At 37.9% G+C, this 18,474-nt stretch overlaps 2 protein-coding genes across 7 annotated transcripts in view; one reads left to right on the top strand and one right to left on the bottom strand.

Annotated features, from left to right (window-relative positions):
• Positions 1-13,237, top strand: part of LOC141756208 (phospholipase B1, membrane-associated-like) — a 25,420-nt gene extending 12,183 nt beyond the window's left edge. For 5 of the 6 annotated variants that reach the window (XM_074615765.1, XM_074615767.1, XM_074615764.1 and 2 more), the window contains 30 exons: positions 273-344; positions 505-579; positions 679-739; positions 1,677-1,735; positions 2,865-2,938; positions 3,073-3,116; positions 3,198-3,306; positions 3,918-3,969; positions 4,088-4,168; positions 4,260-4,325; positions 4,408-4,508; positions 4,597-4,678; positions 4,757-4,861; positions 4,984-5,079; positions 5,558-5,629; positions 5,782-5,859; positions 6,416-6,476; positions 7,480-7,538; positions 7,931-7,998; positions 8,086-8,129; positions 8,271-8,370; positions 8,473-8,524; positions 9,257-9,337; positions 9,434-9,499; positions 9,591-9,685; positions 10,948-11,029; positions 11,123-11,227; positions 11,309-11,404; positions 11,502-11,576; positions 12,730-13,237. In XM_074615765.1, the coding sequence (XP_074471866.1) occupies positions 273-344; positions 505-579; positions 679-739; positions 1,677-1,735; positions 2,865-2,938; positions 3,073-3,116; positions 3,198-3,306; positions 3,918-3,969; positions 4,088-4,168; positions 4,260-4,325; positions 4,408-4,508; positions 4,597-4,678; positions 4,757-4,861; positions 4,984-5,079; positions 5,558-5,629; positions 5,782-5,859; positions 6,416-6,476; positions 7,480-7,538; positions 7,931-7,998; positions 8,086-8,129; positions 8,271-8,370; positions 8,473-8,524; positions 9,257-9,337; positions 9,434-9,499; positions 9,591-9,685; positions 10,948-11,029; positions 11,123-11,227; positions 11,309-11,404; positions 11,502-11,576; positions 12,730-13,068 (2,550 nt within the window). In that variant the 3' untranslated portion in view covers positions 13,069-13,237. The remainder of the gene's footprint in view (positions 1-272; positions 345-504; positions 580-678; positions 740-1,676; positions 1,736-2,864; positions 2,939-3,072; positions 3,117-3,197; positions 3,307-3,917; positions 3,970-4,087; positions 4,169-4,259; positions 4,326-4,407; positions 4,509-4,596; positions 4,679-4,756; positions 4,862-4,983; positions 5,080-5,557; positions 5,630-5,781; positions 5,860-6,415; positions 6,477-7,479; positions 7,539-7,930; positions 7,999-8,085; positions 8,130-8,270; positions 8,371-8,472; positions 8,525-9,256; positions 9,338-9,433; positions 9,500-9,590; positions 9,686-10,947; positions 11,030-11,122; positions 11,228-11,308; positions 11,405-11,501; positions 11,577-12,729) is intronic. The other variant, XM_074615766.1, reaches the window with a different exon arrangement.
• On the bottom strand, positions 13,231-18,474 carry LOC141756214 (amine sulfotransferase-like). Its single transcript, XM_074615779.1, has 6 exons — positions 18,214-18,474; positions 16,888-17,096; positions 15,366-15,492; positions 15,185-15,279; positions 14,170-14,344; positions 13,231-14,003 (listed from the first exon to the last, which is right to left on the bottom strand). Exons 1-6 carry the CDS (start codon positions 18,365-18,367, stop codon positions 13,885-13,887), a joined length of 879 nt encoding a protein of 292 aa, XP_074471880.1. The 5' UTR covers positions 18,368-18,474; the 3' UTR covers positions 13,231-13,884.

Genomic DNA, 18,474 nt, shown 5'->3' with positions numbered 1-18,474 from the left:
TAGTTGGGTAGCTTTATCTACAGCAATGCATCTCAATCCATAAAGGAACACAATAAAAACAACAAATTCAATGTCACCAAATTTTGAAGATACATAGTATAGAGATGTATAAAATGTGAATACTCAAGTAAAGTACAAGAACCTCAAATTGAGTAAATGTACTTAGTTACATTCCACCACTGCTCACACACACACACACATATATGTATACATACAGAGTCATTGTTTTTCTCTGTCGCAAGCATGAAGACAATGAGTTTTCTGTCTTTCAGCTGCAGCCCACAAGTGGCCAACATAACACAGAAGACAATAGAAAGATCATCACGTTGCCATGTCCAACTGAGGTGAGGAACTGAGCTACAAACTCACACTCATGCAGTTATATTAGAATGTTAAAATGCACCTTTAGATGCAATGTATTACTAGTATTCCTCCTCCTCATCCCACCTCTTTCTTCTCATCCCTCCTCCTCCTCCTCTCCGGCTATCTACATCCCTCCCGAAGGAGCGGCCCTTCCTGAGGACGGAGGGAAACTCTCCTTCATATCACCACAGTGATGCCTCTCCTCTGTTTCACCCAGTGAGTACAGTGAGGTGTTGAGCCTGAATGGAGGTTGTGGCAGTGTGGTACGCTTCCTGTTTAGTTCTGACTGTGGATCTGCTCTGTGTGTCCGGTCAGCTTACAGGCACAAAGATGCCCTGTGAGGACCTCAGCCCCTCGAACTCCACACCCACCTCAGGTACAGTAACATGGTTTACACTTACATGTTTATCAGGGTGACTCTTCAGTTGACTAGAAAAAGCCAAATAATGCTTTTTTGGGGGGACTTATCACATTAAAATGGGCAGGTGGGAATTCATTCATTATGTGTTCATGTGTTCATGTTGCAAGACCAGCACACTGAAATTGATTGATGAGGTATTGTCTTTCTGTTTAACTTCAAATATACACTGGGGCGGAAACTAGTGATTTTTTTTATTGCCAGTTAATCTGTCAATCATTTTATCGATTAATCAATTAGTTGTTTGGTCTATAAAATGTCAGAAAATAGTCTTTCTCAAAGTCCAAGATGACGACCTCAAATGTCTTGTTTTGTCCACAACTCAGAGATATTCAGTTTACTGTCATAGAGGAGTAAAGAAACCAGAAAATATTCAGAGAATTTTTACTTTATTTTCTTAAATAATTACTCTTAATTGATTAATTGATAATAGTTAATAGTTAATATTAATTTAATAGTCGACAACTAATCGAGTAATTGTTGCAGCTCTGATGTGTGATGTGCATGACACACGAACACATGAAAATACAAAACAAAGGTGCCACCTTGACATACAAAATATATAACACACTTTATAAATTGTGTTTTTTTTCCTTTCATTTGTCAATAATCTGTATATTTATCATTTTATCATTTTAAGTTTTATGCCTATCTCTGTTTAAGTAACCTCTTATGTCATTGTTTTTAATATTATGTGACATAGCTTCTGATAATCTACTATTTCTTTCAAATAGTACTTTATTTTTATCCTACTATATAGTATTTCTAGCTGGTTTTATTGCTATTATTACAATTCTATGTATTACATTACTGTACAGTCTCTGTGAAAGTCCTGTGTTGTCTAATTCATTAAGTTTAGAGCGTCTGGTCTGACGTGTCTTCTTTATGTTCTCAGTTCATAAACTCCGGCCTGCAGATATCAACGTGGTGGCTGCTGTGGGAGACTCTCTGACTGTGAGTCATTCTCTCATTCTATGAATTCTTTTAAGTAGATAGAAATATTAGCCATATAATCAAAAGTACCAAATAGAATTAAATATATAAAATGCGACTGAGAATAGATCTTAGAAGTAGCACCATAATTTGCTCTAACTGTTAGAGCAAATTATGGTGCTAATTCTAAGATCTATTTTCTATTCATATTCATATTTAGTATATGTTAGAGTCTAACATATACTAAATATGAAGTGTACAGTGACCAGTAAAATACTGTATATTAGTGGCTCAAGTTAGTGGATAATGTTATATTCTGTACAGTAAGGTGAAGGTTTGTCCTTGACATAACCATTTTCAAAGGGGTCCCTTGACCTCTGACCTCAAGAAATGTGAATGAAAATGGGTTCTATGGGTACCCACGAGTCTCCTCTTTACAGACGTGCCCACTTTATGATAATCACATGCAGTTTTGGGAAAAAACATTGCAGTTTTTTTGCATGCGGTATAAATGTGTTATTTTTGCCTATTCTAAAAATGGTGTGTTTTAATATTTCTAAACTAAACATTCCCCGAAATGTCAAAAGTTTTTTATACCAAATCATAGCCTGGCTTTTTCTATGGCGTTCCACAAGGTCTTGGTGTCTTAATGTAGTATTTTGGAGGGATTATTGATCATATTTATCAATTCTTGAGTGGTAAAAGATTGTAAAACATTTGCACCAAATCTGTGTAACAAATGGTCTCAACCCAGAAATTGCTGCAACATCTTATGAGACATAAGATAGCATGGCCATCATACACTTCTATCATAATGTTCTAAACACTTTCAAAATGTACTTTAATTAATTAATTCATGTTTATTTCTTATCTATGACTAGAACAATTTGACACACAGTGCTGAGCAGCATCTCAAATTAATCTTCAGGTTCCCAGCTTTCAGATGATGTACACCACTTCTATGTGACATCTACTGTTGACCTCCTATCTCCCCCTAAAGACCCCCTGTACCGCCCTAAAAAAAGACAAAAACTGGTCGATGTGGGTCTCAGTAATATCTATAGTAAAAAAAATAGCCTTGTGTACTGTAAAATATTGAGAACTTGTGTCTTATTTCATCATGTTACTGAAACACTGTCCGTTCTGTCAGGCAGGGAATGGTATCGCATCCAGACCGAGCAACGTCCTGGACGTCCTGACTCAGTACAGAGGTTTATCCTGGAGGTAATCACACAACATAGCAGCATAATGCTAATGTTATATGTCTTGCAGTGTTGAATGTGGTTCTATGACCCTCCATTTGTTTAGTTGGAAAGTAAATTTAAGTCATAATTTTAACATTCTGTTTTTTTTTACAGCGTTGGTGGAGATGAAAACCTCACAACTGTCACCACGCTGCCCAGTGAGTCTTCTTCTATCTGGTTCAAATAACATGTTAAAGTGTTAAAGGTATTTTGTATTATTATTTTCTTTGTTCTAACAGACATCTTAAAGATATTTAACTCCAACCTGACGGGCTACTCTCTTGGGAAGGGCAAAGAGCAAACTAACCAGGCTTTCCTCAACCAGGCTGTAGCCGGAGCTAGGACCAAGTGAGTCCTATCCTATTTTATCACATAAAAAGCCATATAAAATAATAAAAACTGTCATATGCATATGTATATATATTTTAAAAAGAGAGGGAAAAATGTTCATTCTTGAATATGGAAATAGTAGCTTGACTATATAAATCTTGCCTTAAAATAATCTTTTTATTAACTTTTTCTGGACCTTGAATTAAAATAATTTTATCGATATAATCTTTTTTTTTTTATTTTAAAGCTAAAAGAAAGTAGAAATTTGATGAACATACTGTATATTTATTATTATAATAATATATTTATAGTAAAAAAAATGTGCTTTTAATTGTCTGAATTATCTTGAATTATTTATTCAAGATCTAATAAATAATTAAACAATGAAGATATAATAAATAAGTAAACAGTAAAAAACTAAATAAAAATATAAAAAAATATAATAGTAGACAGACTGAAAGGTTGAAACACATTATTGCACATATCAAATATGCACAAAATATTGATATTGCACAGTGGTATACATTGATATTGCACATGAATGAATGCATAATAAATAATAAATAATGACATAATGAGTCAAATCTTTGCTGTTTCATTGCGATATTTTACTTTGTTTGTGTTTTAAGGGACGTACCAAAACAGGTGCGCGCCCTGGTGGACAGGATGAAGAATGACAGTGTAAGTTTATAATTTAATATTTATTCTTTACCTATTTTTAAATTTTTAATTAAAAAAACGTCCCTTTTAACACCACCACATACTCACATTCTCTGACATCTTCTTCTTTCTTGTACAGAGAATCAATTTTGAATCAGACTGGAAGGTGATCAGCCTTTTTATCGGTGGAAACGACATCTGTGACCACTGCTACAACTCTGTGAGTACTAACGTTGGAGTAATATTCGTAATAGTCGTTTCCCGGAGGGGCCAAAAGAAACAACGTGAAAATGTTTTCCATTTCTTTACAGCTATTTTACTCTGAAGAGAATTATATACGTACCATTCAAGAGAGCCTGGATTATCTACACAAAGAGGTAAAAATGAACAGCTACATTTCTGGATATACGTTGTTGGTCTGGATGATTGTTTGTGAGCATTAATCGAGTCTTTGTGCAGGTGCCTCGGACTCTGGTGAACTTAGTAGAGCCTCTCCAAATTGCCCCACTGAGAGAAATGCACAAAGACACCTCACTTAAATGCCCAACTTGGCTGGTGAAGTGAGTATCAATTTAAAATTCTCACTGAGATATTGAAAATCTAATAAATAATCAGTGGTATAACACCTTGTTATCCCTCCTTTGCCAGTATTCTGTGTCCCTGTGTCATCTTGCCAGAGCCCGGCTCTAAAGCTCTGCAAACGATGGAAGACCTCAATAGAGGCTATCAGGTAGGAAAGAGACATACTATGATTGTTAAACAGTCAAGTTCATCTTCAGGTTTTGACACTTTTCTTTCTTTCTTTAAGAATTTACTACAAGAGCTCGTGGAGTCAGGCCGGTACGACACTCGCTCAGACTTCACTGTGGTCGTCCAGCCTTTCTTCAGAGAAGTCATCGTCCCCAGACAGCCGGTCAGTAACAAAGCTTTCACATGTGGACTGCACAGACTTTATCTATAGCCTGCACCGTATTGCATTGGCCTACCTATTATAGTCCTACATTTTACGACTCCTTTAACATACCATTTCTACAGGATGGCCGTGCTGATCGCTCCTACTTCAGTGCTGACTGCTTCCATCTCAGCCAGAAAGCCCAGACGCTGATGGCTCGCTCCCTTTGGAACAACATGGTAAGACACCATTAATAAGAGTTAGACATACAGTAGGTATTGTGAAAAAGAAATATCGGAGTCATTGTAATTATGGCTTTAAGAGTGTTCACGTCAACTTTCAAGTCGTAGGTGCGACTGGGAAATTAAATAATGTTTATAATAAAGTAATTTTCGATAAATTGAGGTAAATATTTGGGGTAATTTGGCAGTAATTCTAAAGAAATTTCAAATAGGTTACTTGCTAATTATCACCTAATTACCATGAAATTTATGGACCTGTAAAATGAAGTGTTACCAAATACAGTCATGGATTAAGGTTACATGATATATTCCATTATCCTACGGTCTGGATAGAATAGAAACTCAACACTGTACTACGTTAAAATACTATAAACATGACAACGTGTTTTTGTTATGTATATGATCATCACGTTTTATGTAACAGTGTATTTTTAATTAGAATTGCTGAATGATACTCTGACTCTTGTTTCCCCAGCTGGAACCTCTGGGCAATAAGACAACCGTGCAGGATTTTTCTCCAGACACTAACTTGAAATGTCCAACCAAGGTGGGAAATTGTGTTTAAATAGAGAGTCAATATAAATATAAATTAATTTCCAAAGCTTCTGTTATTAACAGTATATAATGTTTTTGAATTGACATGTTTTTTTTTATATTTTGAGGCCATCATGTAATGTAAGTTCTTTCCTTTGTCTGCAGACTTCACCATTCTTCCGGACCTATAAAAACAGCAATTACACATATAGTGGTCCCCCTATACCACCTGAACCTATCAAAGTAAGCATTTCATCTCTATCTGATACAAATAAAATATGTAATGTTGAGCTAAAGACATGAATGAAACTAAAATTTCACAGAAACTCGTATAGTGTTGAAACAGTTGATTATCAATAGAACATAAATCATCAGCTATTTTGATAATCATTATATTTATGAAAAATGTCAAACATTCTGGTTCCAAATTATTTATTTTTTAATGTTTTATATGATTATATGAACATCTTTGGGTTTTGGATTTTAAAATAAGCAGTATAAAAATGTTGCTTCAGTCTCTGGGGACTTGTTATGGGCCTTTTTCTCTATTTTAAATGATTAAGTGATAAGAAAAGGTTAATTAGTTGCGGCTTTAAACTAAAAATGTACCATCAGAAAACCCAACAGAGAGATGTCACAGCATTAAACACACACAAATTATCTTCTTGGAGTGCAAAAAACACAGCAGTGAGCGCTAAAGACGGAAACAAAATAATCATAATAATAAAATGAATTACTCTTCATGTCCATCCATCTATTTTCTAAAGTTATTTTACACCATATGTTTCTTTCTCCTCAGAACTGGGGAAGTAATTTCTCCTGTCTGGACCTTGCTCCATCTGACACTGTGCCAACTTCAGGTGAGACAGACATTCATTTCTGATTGATTGACTCATTTCTAAAGCCAACATACAGTTGATATTAGTTTTAATATCCTCTTTTATCTATAGTTAACAAGCTACGCTCACCACCAGTGACACTGAGAATGAAACGGCTGATATCAACTGTCACCTGGATTGTCTCAATGTCTCAAGATAATTAAACAGATTCTCTAATCACAATGATAAACATAACATTTTATTGGGATGATGACTTTTCAATTTCATTTTAGTTTGGTTTTCAGTGTGTTTGATAGTTTTAATTTAGTTTCAGTTTTTCAGAAAGGTTTATTTTTTATTGGGGCTGTCAATCGATTAAAATATTTTAATCGATTGACAGCCCTAATCGCACATTTTTTATCTGTTCAAAATGTACCTTAAAGGGAGATTTGTCAAGCATTTAGTACTCTTATCAACATGGGAGTGGGCAAATATGCTGCTTTATGCAAATATATGTATATATTTATTATTGGAAATCATTAACAACACAAAACAATGACAAATATTGTCCAGAAACCGTCACCAGCATTATTTATCCTCCTTCTACAATGACATGTTTCGTAACAATGGATTCATTAGGTTTTCTAGTTTCTTATGAAACCAGTATCTTCACTCTAGATTTAAAACTGACTACAATCGTAAAATCGCAAGTTGCTGTAATGCATTAAAGAAATTAGTAGCGTTAAAATTCATTTGCGTTAACGCATTATCGTCCTTTTCAGTAGCGATATATTATAGCTAAAAAAGTAAAACTGAAATGAATTTACATTCATTTTTATTTTGTTTTTATTTATTTTTTTTAACCATGAAATATCACTTCACTTTAGTTTTTCTTAAAGAATATATTTTTTAATTTAATTTCAGTTCACTAAAAATAATTTTCACTGCTTATTTTCATTTTAGTTTACTTCAATAATCCTGGTTTGTGGTTTATTATGACATCAGGTGTCAGGTGCTGAAACTCTTTTATGTATTTTATCTGTAGTTCACAAGCTGAGACCGGCAGACATCAAGGTGGTGGGTGCACTGGGAGACTCTTCAACGGTTAGTGTTGTAACACGGTGATATCCAGTTTATTAAGTACAAGGAAGGAGACATAATGTACACATGTTAGAAAACCACACGACTTTTACCTTATCAGCCACAGACAATGAGTATTTGACAGGTAATAATGTGTGTGTTGACGGGAAACATGTAAGATGTAGCACCAGCCGAGAACCTGTTGGTATCAGCTATTTGGTGACATTGAACTATGAACTCTCTAATCAATTTGTTATCAGACAGATAGCTTTGCCTCGGAGATGAGCGTCTCTTTTATTATCTGGTGTTTAGGCTTTGATGTAAAACTTATCTCTGTCAGTGTCTCACTGTCGTCTTCAGCATATTATCTTTATTTTATTTATCTGTGTGTTCATATGTGTCTCTCTGTTTCACAGGCAGGCACCGCTGCTAAAGCAGATAACCTGTTTGAACTGAAAAGAGAGTATAAAGGAGTATCATGGAGGTACGACATGCCTGTAGTGTTAATGAGGTTTACATTAACCATCAAATTTTACGAACCAGGCTGATGTTTGTTGTTTTTTTCTTGTAGCATTGGAGGGGATAAAACTCTGGAGACTGTCACAACACTACCAAGTGAGTTTATGCCACTTGTTTGGGGAAAATGTTCAGTTCCTGTGAGTCAGTATATCAGGACAGGAATAGCAATTTCTCTTAATTAATCTGAATGAATTGAGAGTTTTACATATAACGGGTACTCCATCCTTTTCTCCTCAGACATCTTGAAGAAGTTCAACCCCTCCTTAAAGGGCTTCTCCAAAGGCGTGGGCCCCAGACAGAAGGCCTTCAACATGGCTGTAGCTGGAGCTAAGTCCTCGTATGTGCATATTCTTTTTTACTTCCTCAACCTGGGTGAAATAACAAGAACAACCCATTGTCATCTCTCTAACGCCTGTTTACTGTATTTGTTCTGTTACAGAGAGATCCCAGTACAAGTCCAAAATCTCATCAAGGCCATGAGAGAAAATAAGGTAAGACTTCCCCAAAGATAAGTAATTTATCAGACTCTAAAACCCCTTTCCCACTGGGCTAAAGACACCCACTAACACCCACTAACATCTGGCTTTTGTCTTCAATCGGCATTCATTACGGGGACAAATTACTCTGCTGTAGTCACAGGTATTTACCGGCTCCAGCTCCGATAATTTTTGCCCCTTTTCTCAAGCGATGCTAATGTATATGATACACGTTGAAGAGAATATATAATACATCAAATCAACATGGATTTGGACAATTATTAGAATTTATTAACACACAAAACATACAATCAATATGCTCAGCCTCAAAGCCACCAAACTCCATTTACAGAAACAGTAATTTTATCTCCCTGATCATTGAAACACATCATTCAAACTTGACAGTTTGGTCGTAATAAGCCCATAATTTATTGAGTTAGTTTTGGAAACACATGTTATATGCGCTCCTCAAAGCCACCAGACTCCATTGACAGAAACAGTAATTTTACCTCACTGATCATTGTAAAAATTGTTGTGTTTACTAACCCTGTTTTCCGGCGCGTTTGTGATGTTGAACATGACACACAAGGGGGAAAAAAAGAAAGGCATACTCTACTACTCTACTGTCAATGGGAAAGGAGTCTATCGCCTATTTTAGCGTGTTTTTACTGTGTTTAAAAACCCTGCATATACGTGCTAATTTTGGTGGAAAAGCTCATAACAGTGTCTTAATCACATGTTACACAGGAGGTGAATTTTGAAAAGGAATGGAAACTTGTGACAATATTTGTTGGAGGAAATGATCTTTGCCATTACTGCATAGACCAAGTAAGTGTTCTTTAAAATCCATGTATTGTACATAAATAACCTTCTTCTGTGTTATTGAACTGCAGTAAAAAACATGTTTTTCCTATCTCTCTGCAGAATAATCTGTCACCCAAGAACTACAGCCACAATCTTATGCTCAGTTTGGACAAGCTTTACAAAGAGGTGAGATATTAAACTATAAGTTATTGTCATCTGTTGTCCTCGTGAGTACCAGTGTATCATGTTTTCTTCTTCTCTCTCTCCGTATCGTTAGGTACCGAGGCTGTTGGTTAATGTTGTGGCGATCGTGCAGATAGATCCGCTGAAATCAGTTAAGAGGAACACGCTTGGCTGTACCTTCATACCAAGGTTGGTTTTGCATGTTTTTTTTTCTCTGTTTCATCATCAAACAGTAGACAGACAAAATTAAAAACTAGTTGGTGAACATAGTTGAGAATTTGGCAGGCGAAGAGTGGGATATTTATATCAGGAGCTGGTGGAGACCAAAACAGAGCTAAAAGGAGAGTGAATATTGGATCTACATTTGTCGGTTGGACGAAAACATGACTTCAATTGAATGATAATGTCATGGGCGCCAGAATAGTGACAAAAAGTCATATTGTCCCCCTCACTTTCAGGTGTTATGGTAATAAAATGTACTACCTGGCTTAGACGTTACTAAGCCAGGTAGTACGTTTGTGATAATGTCAATATGATATGTTGGACCTTTATCCAATCATAATCGACTATTGTGTAGCCTAATTCAAATGAAATCAAAGTGATCGGATATCCAGCCCGCTACAGTTTCCAAACCGAAAATATTTGTCCACTTCGGGTGGCAGTCGGCTTTGAAAGGCCCAGGGTGAAGGTGGCTCGCAGCTCTGACCATGAGTTTTACAGCGCTTCGCAGTGCGCCCTCTCTCCCTGTGAGAAGGGTCGGGCTTCCGGTGTGTCTGTCAACCGGGGCAGACTGTCTTCAGTGCGTCAGGGGTCTGCGGCGATGTCGGCAACCTACCCGACCCGTCTGATTAAATGACGAACATGTACTAAAAGCACGCGCGTGGCCGGCCCGGCTATGTCAACAAAGCACAGAGAAGATCGGATTACAACACACACAGAGGGAGAGCGACTTCACTCTCTGCTCAGGTAGACATTACGCCTCTATATCTTTACATTGTATATAGTTGTTTGCTGCTATATTAATGCTCTGAATATCATATAGAGAACCTTTAAGATTAGTCCTTCCAGCGGTTCCCCTGAAAGACAAAGGTTATTCACTAAGCATCTCAGAAAAATCAAGATTTTCTCAAGCAGATGTGAGAATTAGAAGACATACATGGAAAAACAGAAGTTTAGATCATTCAACGATATTTGTGTTGATCTTTTGATGTGTTCACTTCTCTCACTCAGACGTGTCATTATTTTGCAATCAACATTATGTCATAGTGTCTAATTTTGTCATTTCGACTTGAAGCTAACAATGATGTTCCTGGGAACATTTGAGATGTTGCAAATACATCTGGTTGAGTTGTTTTAATGCATAGAAACTTTAAATTTGTAAGTCAAGGATTTTGTCATGGAAAAGTCTTCTTTAATTTTGGTTCGGCTCCGTCCTCATCTGTTTTTCACAGGAACAACTGTCCCTGTGTTATCAACCCTGCTGAAAACTCCCCAGAACTTGAAGAGATAAAACGAATCAATCGCGAGTATCAGGTAAAAACAAAGAGCTCTTTTAACCATTTAAATATTTTTTAAAAAAAATAGGTTCCCTCTGTCATTCCTCTAATTTTCTTTTTTTCCCCACAGGCTGAGCTCCAGATTCTTATTTCTGGAAATCGCTACGAGGAAAAAGAAGACTTTGCTGTTGTCCTTCAACCCTTTATCCAGAATTCGTTCCTCCCTTTGATTGGAGTGAGTTACAGAGACACACACATGTATCCAAACAGCCAGACATAAGTAATGAAATGCTGAAAAATCTACTCTTCTCACCAGGAGGGCGAGGTTGACACAAGCTTCTTCTCTCCGGACTGTTTCCACATCAGTGAGCGAACTCATGCTGAGATGGCCATTGCCTTGTGGAACAACATGGTGAGCATGGAGCAGTAATGGACCAAACTGCAGCACAGTGACGTGTTTCCAAGTGTTTGGTTTGGTGGTTTTACAGAATTTCTTTTTCTGTCTTCAGTTGGAGCCCGTCGGCAGAAAGCAGACCTATAACAACTTCACATATGATCGCTCCAAGATTCACTGTCCCTCTGAGGTATGTGTGGAGATTTCTGTCAAATCTGGAGAGAAATCCCAACTTAAGTTATTATTGTTTCATCAAACTAGAGCTATTTATTTACTAAATAGAGTTGAATTTTATGTATCGTTCAGTCTTAGTGTTAAAAAAGACATCATGAAATAATAATAATCATATGACTAAATACAGACAAAAACTATAATATAACCGTTTACTTGAAACAAAAACCAGGAAGTCTTGCTGGAAAAAATGCAAATGTACGACAGAGCATTAGGGCCACATTGAGGGAAAAAAAATCATCTGAAATTTCGAGAATAAAGTCATAATATTATAAAGTAGTAATTTTACGTGTTATTTAATTTTTTTCTCGTAATATTATCTCCGATTTCTTTTCCCTCAATGTGGCCCTAATACTCCGTTCTACATTTGCCCTTTGGCCCTCACTGCATTAGACTTATATACTATATACTTAGACTATAAACTGTGTTACCTTCATCACAATGCTCAAATGTTTTGCGGCTCCAGACAGATTTTTGCCTAAAATGGCTCTTTTGATAGTAAAGGTTGCTGACCCCTGGTCTAGGGTGACCAGGTGTCCCACTTTTACGAGGGACTGCACAGCATTTTTATCGCTCGTCCCACGTCCCACATATTGAGACGATGTCCCACATTTTCATTGGTTCTAGTTTTCAAAAGTCAAACCACTGAGGACAGATGCTTTTTTAAAAATCTGTCTTTTATCCAATGGCTGTGAAGAAAGCAAGGAAAGCTGTCATCACGGCGCTGTGTGTCTGCTGTCAAACTGCGCACACGTGGGTCAAGTGCAGGTTAACATTTCACCGTCTTTGCTACGCTATACGCCCAAACGGAAAAAATTGCGAGTCACCGCAAAGTCGCAAGCTGTGCAGATTTAGGCGGACTATGATGGACACTGCCACAAAGAAAAGGAAGAGCAGCTACAACAAAGACGGTGAAACTACTACCAGTGGAAGGAGATTCTCAGAGTCTCTTTTTTATTTATTAAGATAATTTATTTCATATAGGAAACTTTGGGTCTCCATATTACTTGACTCCTCAACCCATAATCCTTGAACTGAAGTGTGGGTCTTTTTTTTCTCAAAGATTCTTTCACATATTTTTCAAAGTTCTTCATTTCTTATATTTCCTTCAGACCAATCCCTTCATCTTCACTAAGATCAACAGCCTACCAAGTCCACCAGTGACCACCACCACCACGACTGGTGCTCCAGACACCACCACCACGACTGGTGCTCCAGACACCACCATCACGACTGGTGCTCCTGACACCACCATTACCTCCATCTCCACTCCTATACCAACCCTCGCTGAACCCAGGTGTCCCTCCACTATGCCCTTGTGGTTGCCAGTGATTGTGGGAATTGTCAGTTTACTGGTTGGCGTTGTTACCGCCGGGCTTATTGTCTCCAGCTGTCTGCGTCGGGGAAAAAAAGTGGAGAAAGCAGTAGAAATGACAGGAACTGTTTTTTAATGCAGTTGAAGCTGTATTTATTGTAATCTTAAAGCTGCATCGAGTACTGTTTGACCACTAGAGGGCAGAGAGTCGCCTCCAGGAGAAACACCCAGCAGAAATGCAGTCCTCTTTCTTGCCACCTGTTGAATTCTAGTCCAATATTCAGTTATCAGGGTCTCTTTGTTCAGCTGTAAAATTAGAAAGTTTGTGACGCCGCCACCATTGTGAAATCAGGTGAAGGAACGCCAAGTTCTGGTCACATGACCGGAGCCCAGCCAATAGCAACGCTCTCTCAATGAAATGACCTGTGATTGGTCAAAGTCTTTCGTCACCGGCTAGATTTTTTAAAGCCTGAAAACAGAGCCATGAGGAGGTGCAGATGTCTAGTTATCTCTCAGAACACTTGAATTACAATATGCTGAAAGGTTATTATGGGATTTTTGCCCAATGATGCCAAAAATATACTGACTACTGAAGCTTTAATTTAGACCCTGGTCCCTGCTCAATGAGCTCCTCAAAAGGTTCCTAGTTCCAGGGGAAAGGTCCTGCAGTGGAAACGGGGCTTTAGCAAATGTGAATATGCTAACAAGCTAAATGGAGAAGATGGTAAACATTATACCTGCTTAACATAACGTGCCTGTAGATTATTAGTCTAAACTGATTTATGACTCACTTCTAAAGTTTCAAGTTTTACATTTATTTCAGGCAATGGACTTGGTGCCACAGATGGGGCGGAAAGTTTAGTGTTACAGACGAATATATTGTTAGCATCAACTTTAAACCCCCGTCTGCAAATGGCATTTCCCTAATGATCAACACCGAATGATGACGGAGCTACTGTTTGATCTCCCAGGTGAAGCTCAGAGGCAGCCCGCTCATCCTCTCTTTAAACACTTGGTCAAAATACTCGTTCTGGGCCACTGTGAAGAAATTCTTCCAGTCACCTGCCACACCTATCATAAATACACACACATACACACACACACACACACACACACACACACACACAGAGAGACTTCATTAAAGCATGAACTACTGACACATTACAGAAAGAGTTTAATGTACCATTAAAACGTTGCAGTACACTTGCATGTAAACATGATGTTGCTGGAAACAAACCTTTGCGCATGGTTTCCTTCTGGTAGCGTTTATTTTCAACCAAGTCCTTGTAGTTTGCTTTGAGGTTCGTCTTCATGTTTTTGAAGGTGGATATCTCCACAACATGATCGATGGCTTCGGCAGACAAATCTTTTCCCAGAAAAGCACAAAGCTTCACAACTTCCCCTCTGAGGTCCTGACAATTACAAATGTTGAGGAAAAACATTTTATGTCTTGTCTACATTATATTGTATTATAGCATATTTTACACCATTTATATATAACTGTTTATATATTGCTTATTAGGGCTGTCAATAGATTACAATATTTAATCGTGATATATCGCAAATGAATTGCAAATTTTGTATCTGTTCAAAATGTACCTTAAAGGGAGATTTGTCAAGTATTTAATCCTCTTATCAACATGGGAGTGGGCAAATATGCTGCTTTATGTAAATGTATGTATATATTTATTATTGGAAATCAATTAACAACACAAAACAATGACAAATATTGTCCGTAAACCCTCACAGGTACTGCATTTAGCATAAAAAATATGCTCAAATCATAATGTGTCAAACTCGTGGGTACCCATAGAACCCGTTTTCATTCACATATCTTGAGGTCAGAGGTCAAGGGACCCTTTTGAAAATGGCCATGCCAGTTTTTCCTCGCGTAAGTTTTGAGCGTTATTTACCCTCCTTCTTAACGAGTATGACATGGTTGGTACCAATGGATTCCTCAGGTTTTCTAGTTTCATTAGAAACCAGTATCGTCACTCTAGCTTTAAAACTGAGCCCGCTACAGCCTCTGAAAGATCGGATGCGTTAATGCGTAATTATCGCGTCAACTTTGACAGCACTGCTGCTTATAAATGCTAAATAAAGGAGGTTGAAATAAAGTGTTACCCTGCAAGGTTGTTGCAAATTGAAAGTAGAAAAGAATCTTTTTTATATTCATTAACAAGCTTATTACTGTGGAAGAAAGCATAACAATAAAGCATTATATAAAAAAGAAAGAAAATGTGATTACCGACCTTCAACATATCTTCATACCTGATGAAAAGTATATCCATCTGGTCTTTCTCGTTGTAATATTCTCTCACGTGATCAAACCACGATCCCATGAAGGCTGTTACAGAATGACAAACAGGAAAAATTCAGACGCACAAATGCAGTATTTTAAGAGTATCCTATAAATATAACACCTGAGCCTACCATCGTCATTCAGGAAGTCCTGAAAGAAATCCTCAAAGCTCTTTGGTGTCTCCAACATGACCCAACTGTGAGAAAAGTGATAGAGGGACACCAGGACGTCCTTCGGGTTCCTCATCACGTACACAACCTAAACAGCAGCACAAAAACGGGGTTATTCTCTTCTTCATATAGCTTAGTGCAAAATCGTGGTACCGCCAGCTGCCATCTGACTTCCGTTACTCCTAAAGTAGTGTTATTATTGAAAGGGTGGCCTCTAAACGAGGCGAACAGTGTTACCACGGTTTTGCACTTGGTGCAGTTTTGGAAAAGGAGGAGTGAGCGGAAGGGTACCCAACCACCACTAGATGTCGCCAAATCATACACACTGTCCCTTTAAATAGATCTATGTTTGGGAGTCTTCTTGCTTGATTGACAGGTATCTTGTGTATCTTGTTACCACACATAGCAAAAAAATATTATCCGTGTGTTAAAGGGACTGTGTGTAAGAATCAGAAATGCTTGTTAACAGTGACACCTGTGGCCTTTAAGTCAACGCAAAGACTCAGTGTCCTGTTGCTCGCGCCCACGCTTGTGCTCGCTTTACATAGACATGAACGAGCATCGCTCAAAACAGTGAGGCAACACGTCAGCTAAAACCCTTCTGCAGTGTGTAGTGTGCACGCATGCACGTGAGAGAGGAGCGAAAGAGCAAGAACGAGTACAGTGTGTGAGTGAAGGCTAGCAGGCAGAGGAGCACAGGACAGCAGAGACTCCAGACCTGGAGACCAAAGCTACGGTCTCCCCCGCGTCCTCCGACCGCGGCCAACACTGTTTTGCAAGACGGGCTTCACTAGATAGAACTTTGCGGTTTTGGTGCTTCCGTGTAGTTTGTGTTGGAGTCGGAGTCTGAGTCTGAACAGCGTAGCCACATGTGAGCGCGCATGGGACACCGACCCGCAATGATTTATACGTGTAAGAAGCTACAAACAGTCCCTTTAAATATATATCTATATTTGGGAGTCTTCTTGCTTGATTGACAGGTATCTTGTGTATCTTGTTACCACACATAGTAAAAACAATATTATCCCTCTATAATTTATATATTGAAACCACTTGCTGGGTACCCTAGGTCAGCGGTCAGTCTCTAGCTGTGTCTCCCAAACCAGCTCCCAAAGTTGGCGCACAACAGTGGCAGACATGCACACATTCCTGACTCACTGATATCCATGTGTTGTTTTATAGACAATTACCATGTTTGGGTTATCTTGCCTGTTTGCCTCCAGCAAAAAGTCTTCTCAGAGGAGAGGCTCCTCAGAATTGGGTTAGCTGCATACTTTTTGCTGACTCGATTCTCTTTGAATTCAAGACATAAATAAACCTCCAGTGTAAGTTCATTCCTGGTGTCCGGTCCACTTTTCAGTCTCCAATTAATTGTTCTAAAAATTCCTCCACACCGTGTACACAAGGGAAGTTCATTTTCCAGGCCTGGCATGACAACAGCAGAGACAATGACGTAAAATTCATCCTTTCGAAACAAAGTTACCTTGATTCTCTCGGCCTTCACTCCGCGGGGCAACATGTTGGTGGGGAGATGGGTGCGGTAGATCTGGGGATTTGGCCTTTCTCGAAGAAAGCTGTCCACTGAACTGCCCTCCAGCCAGGGTACGCGCGTCCTATTGGTGCCCTCCATCAACTGGTCAGGATGTGCAGCATCCATGATCTTGACAAGAATCTGCTGCATCCATATTGTGCCTTCACACAGAATAGAATAGACAGTTAATGCTGCCATGTGCTGAATTGTTTGCTAAATAAATTGAACATGTTCAGCTGACGAAAAGACTCTCGAGGTGACAGTAATTAATTATAATTATTTAGCTGGAATTATTTTTATTTATTATTTTATTTGACAGGGACAATACATGGAGGCGTTGTTACACTTAATTAAAGTGCAACCGATGTATATAGGACTTCTAGATTAAGCCTACTAATTAAGCACCATCTATCTTCCATCTTCTTATAATTATCACCAAACTACAAGTTCTGCCCAGGAAACATCCACGCAATTATAAGGAAAGTTTTGGACAGTAAAATAAAGTATGACTGAATAATAGAATATAAAATACAATGTAGAATAATGCTTTATTTTAAAAGTGATTTCCTAGAAGTTTTCTGGAATAGGAAGTCCTTTACTAAATGCACAGCAGGTCAGCTGAACATACAAAAATGTAAAACATTTTCACCAAAAGGTCAATGATTAGCTGCTCTGGAGCTTTCGATCATATCACGCGATTGTGCTTGGCGGAGGACTTAGGGAGGAGTTAATAGATGTAGACAGCAAATGTGAGACAACCGGTAACACTGGTCCTCTGTGGTTTATTGAGATGATTGATTGATGTCACAACTGTCAGAACTATTTGTTCTTTGGTTTTGCCTGAAGTCCACAAAGGTGTCTCCATAGATGTTAACTGCTTTATACTGATGCAATAAATTAGATAATGAATAATATCACATTTAAATTCAACTCCTTTTTCCAACAGTAAATTAGAGAAGTTATTAATGCTGTTTCTAATGGCAAGAACTTCAAACCTAAAAGGTGATATTTGTCAACAGGCAAGCACACAATTCAACATATTACAAAAACTCCCAATGAATAACAAATAAATGAGTAATTAATGTTAACTTGTTTAAATGGAGCGTTTTTAAAATATAAAAACTGTTTTCCCTATAATTATTACCAAATTACACCGTTTTTTTCCCAGGAAATTTATAGCAAATTAATAGGAAATAACCAAATAACATATCTGTAAAAAAAAGTGCATACAATACATCCTGTTTCAGTTTGATCTACTGTTTACAGCAAGTCACTGACCTGACTTTGGGTATGTGATCAGATAGATATCACTCGGCCGGACATCCACATGCTGGAGAGCATCAAGGTCTTTGGGTTTCAACCCCTCCTGCACCACAAAGTTCCTCCCTTTGTATCTGAATAGGTAAGGGCTCAGTAGATCCAGAGAATCCATAAAGGATTAAGTCAGTAAGTAAGTACAGTCAGTGTAGTAAGTTTAGATATAATCAGAGTAATGTTAAAGGTGTCAGTCCTGTCAGACAGCGTCCACCAGAATGAACA

Source organism: Sebastes fasciatus, chromosome 18, assembly GCF_043250625.1.
Source record: "Sebastes fasciatus isolate fSebFas1 chromosome 18, fSebFas1.pri, whole genome shotgun sequence".
Taxonomy (NCBI): Eukaryota; Metazoa; Chordata; class Actinopteri; order Perciformes; family Sebastidae; genus Sebastes; species Sebastes fasciatus.
The sequence above is the reverse complement of the archived record's forward strand: the minus strand, read 5'-3'. Positions and strand labels throughout refer to the sequence as shown.

What these genes read in the sequence shown, in the direction of transcription:
- LOC141756214 (XM_074615779.1), bottom strand. Translation starts at nt 18,367, where the DNA reads ATGGATTCTCTGGATCTACTGAGCCCTTACCTATTCAGATACAAAGGG. An exon ending in GATCACATACCCAAAGTCAG is followed by an intron (nt 17,097 to 18,213) that starts GTCAGTGACTTG and finishes TTCTGTGTGAAG; the next exon opens with GCACAATATGGATGCAGCAG. An exon ending in GGTATGAAGATATGTTGAAG is followed by an intron (nt 14,345 to 15,184) that starts GTCGGTAATCAC and finishes TGTAATTGTCAG; the next exon opens with GACCTCAGAGGGGAAGTTGT.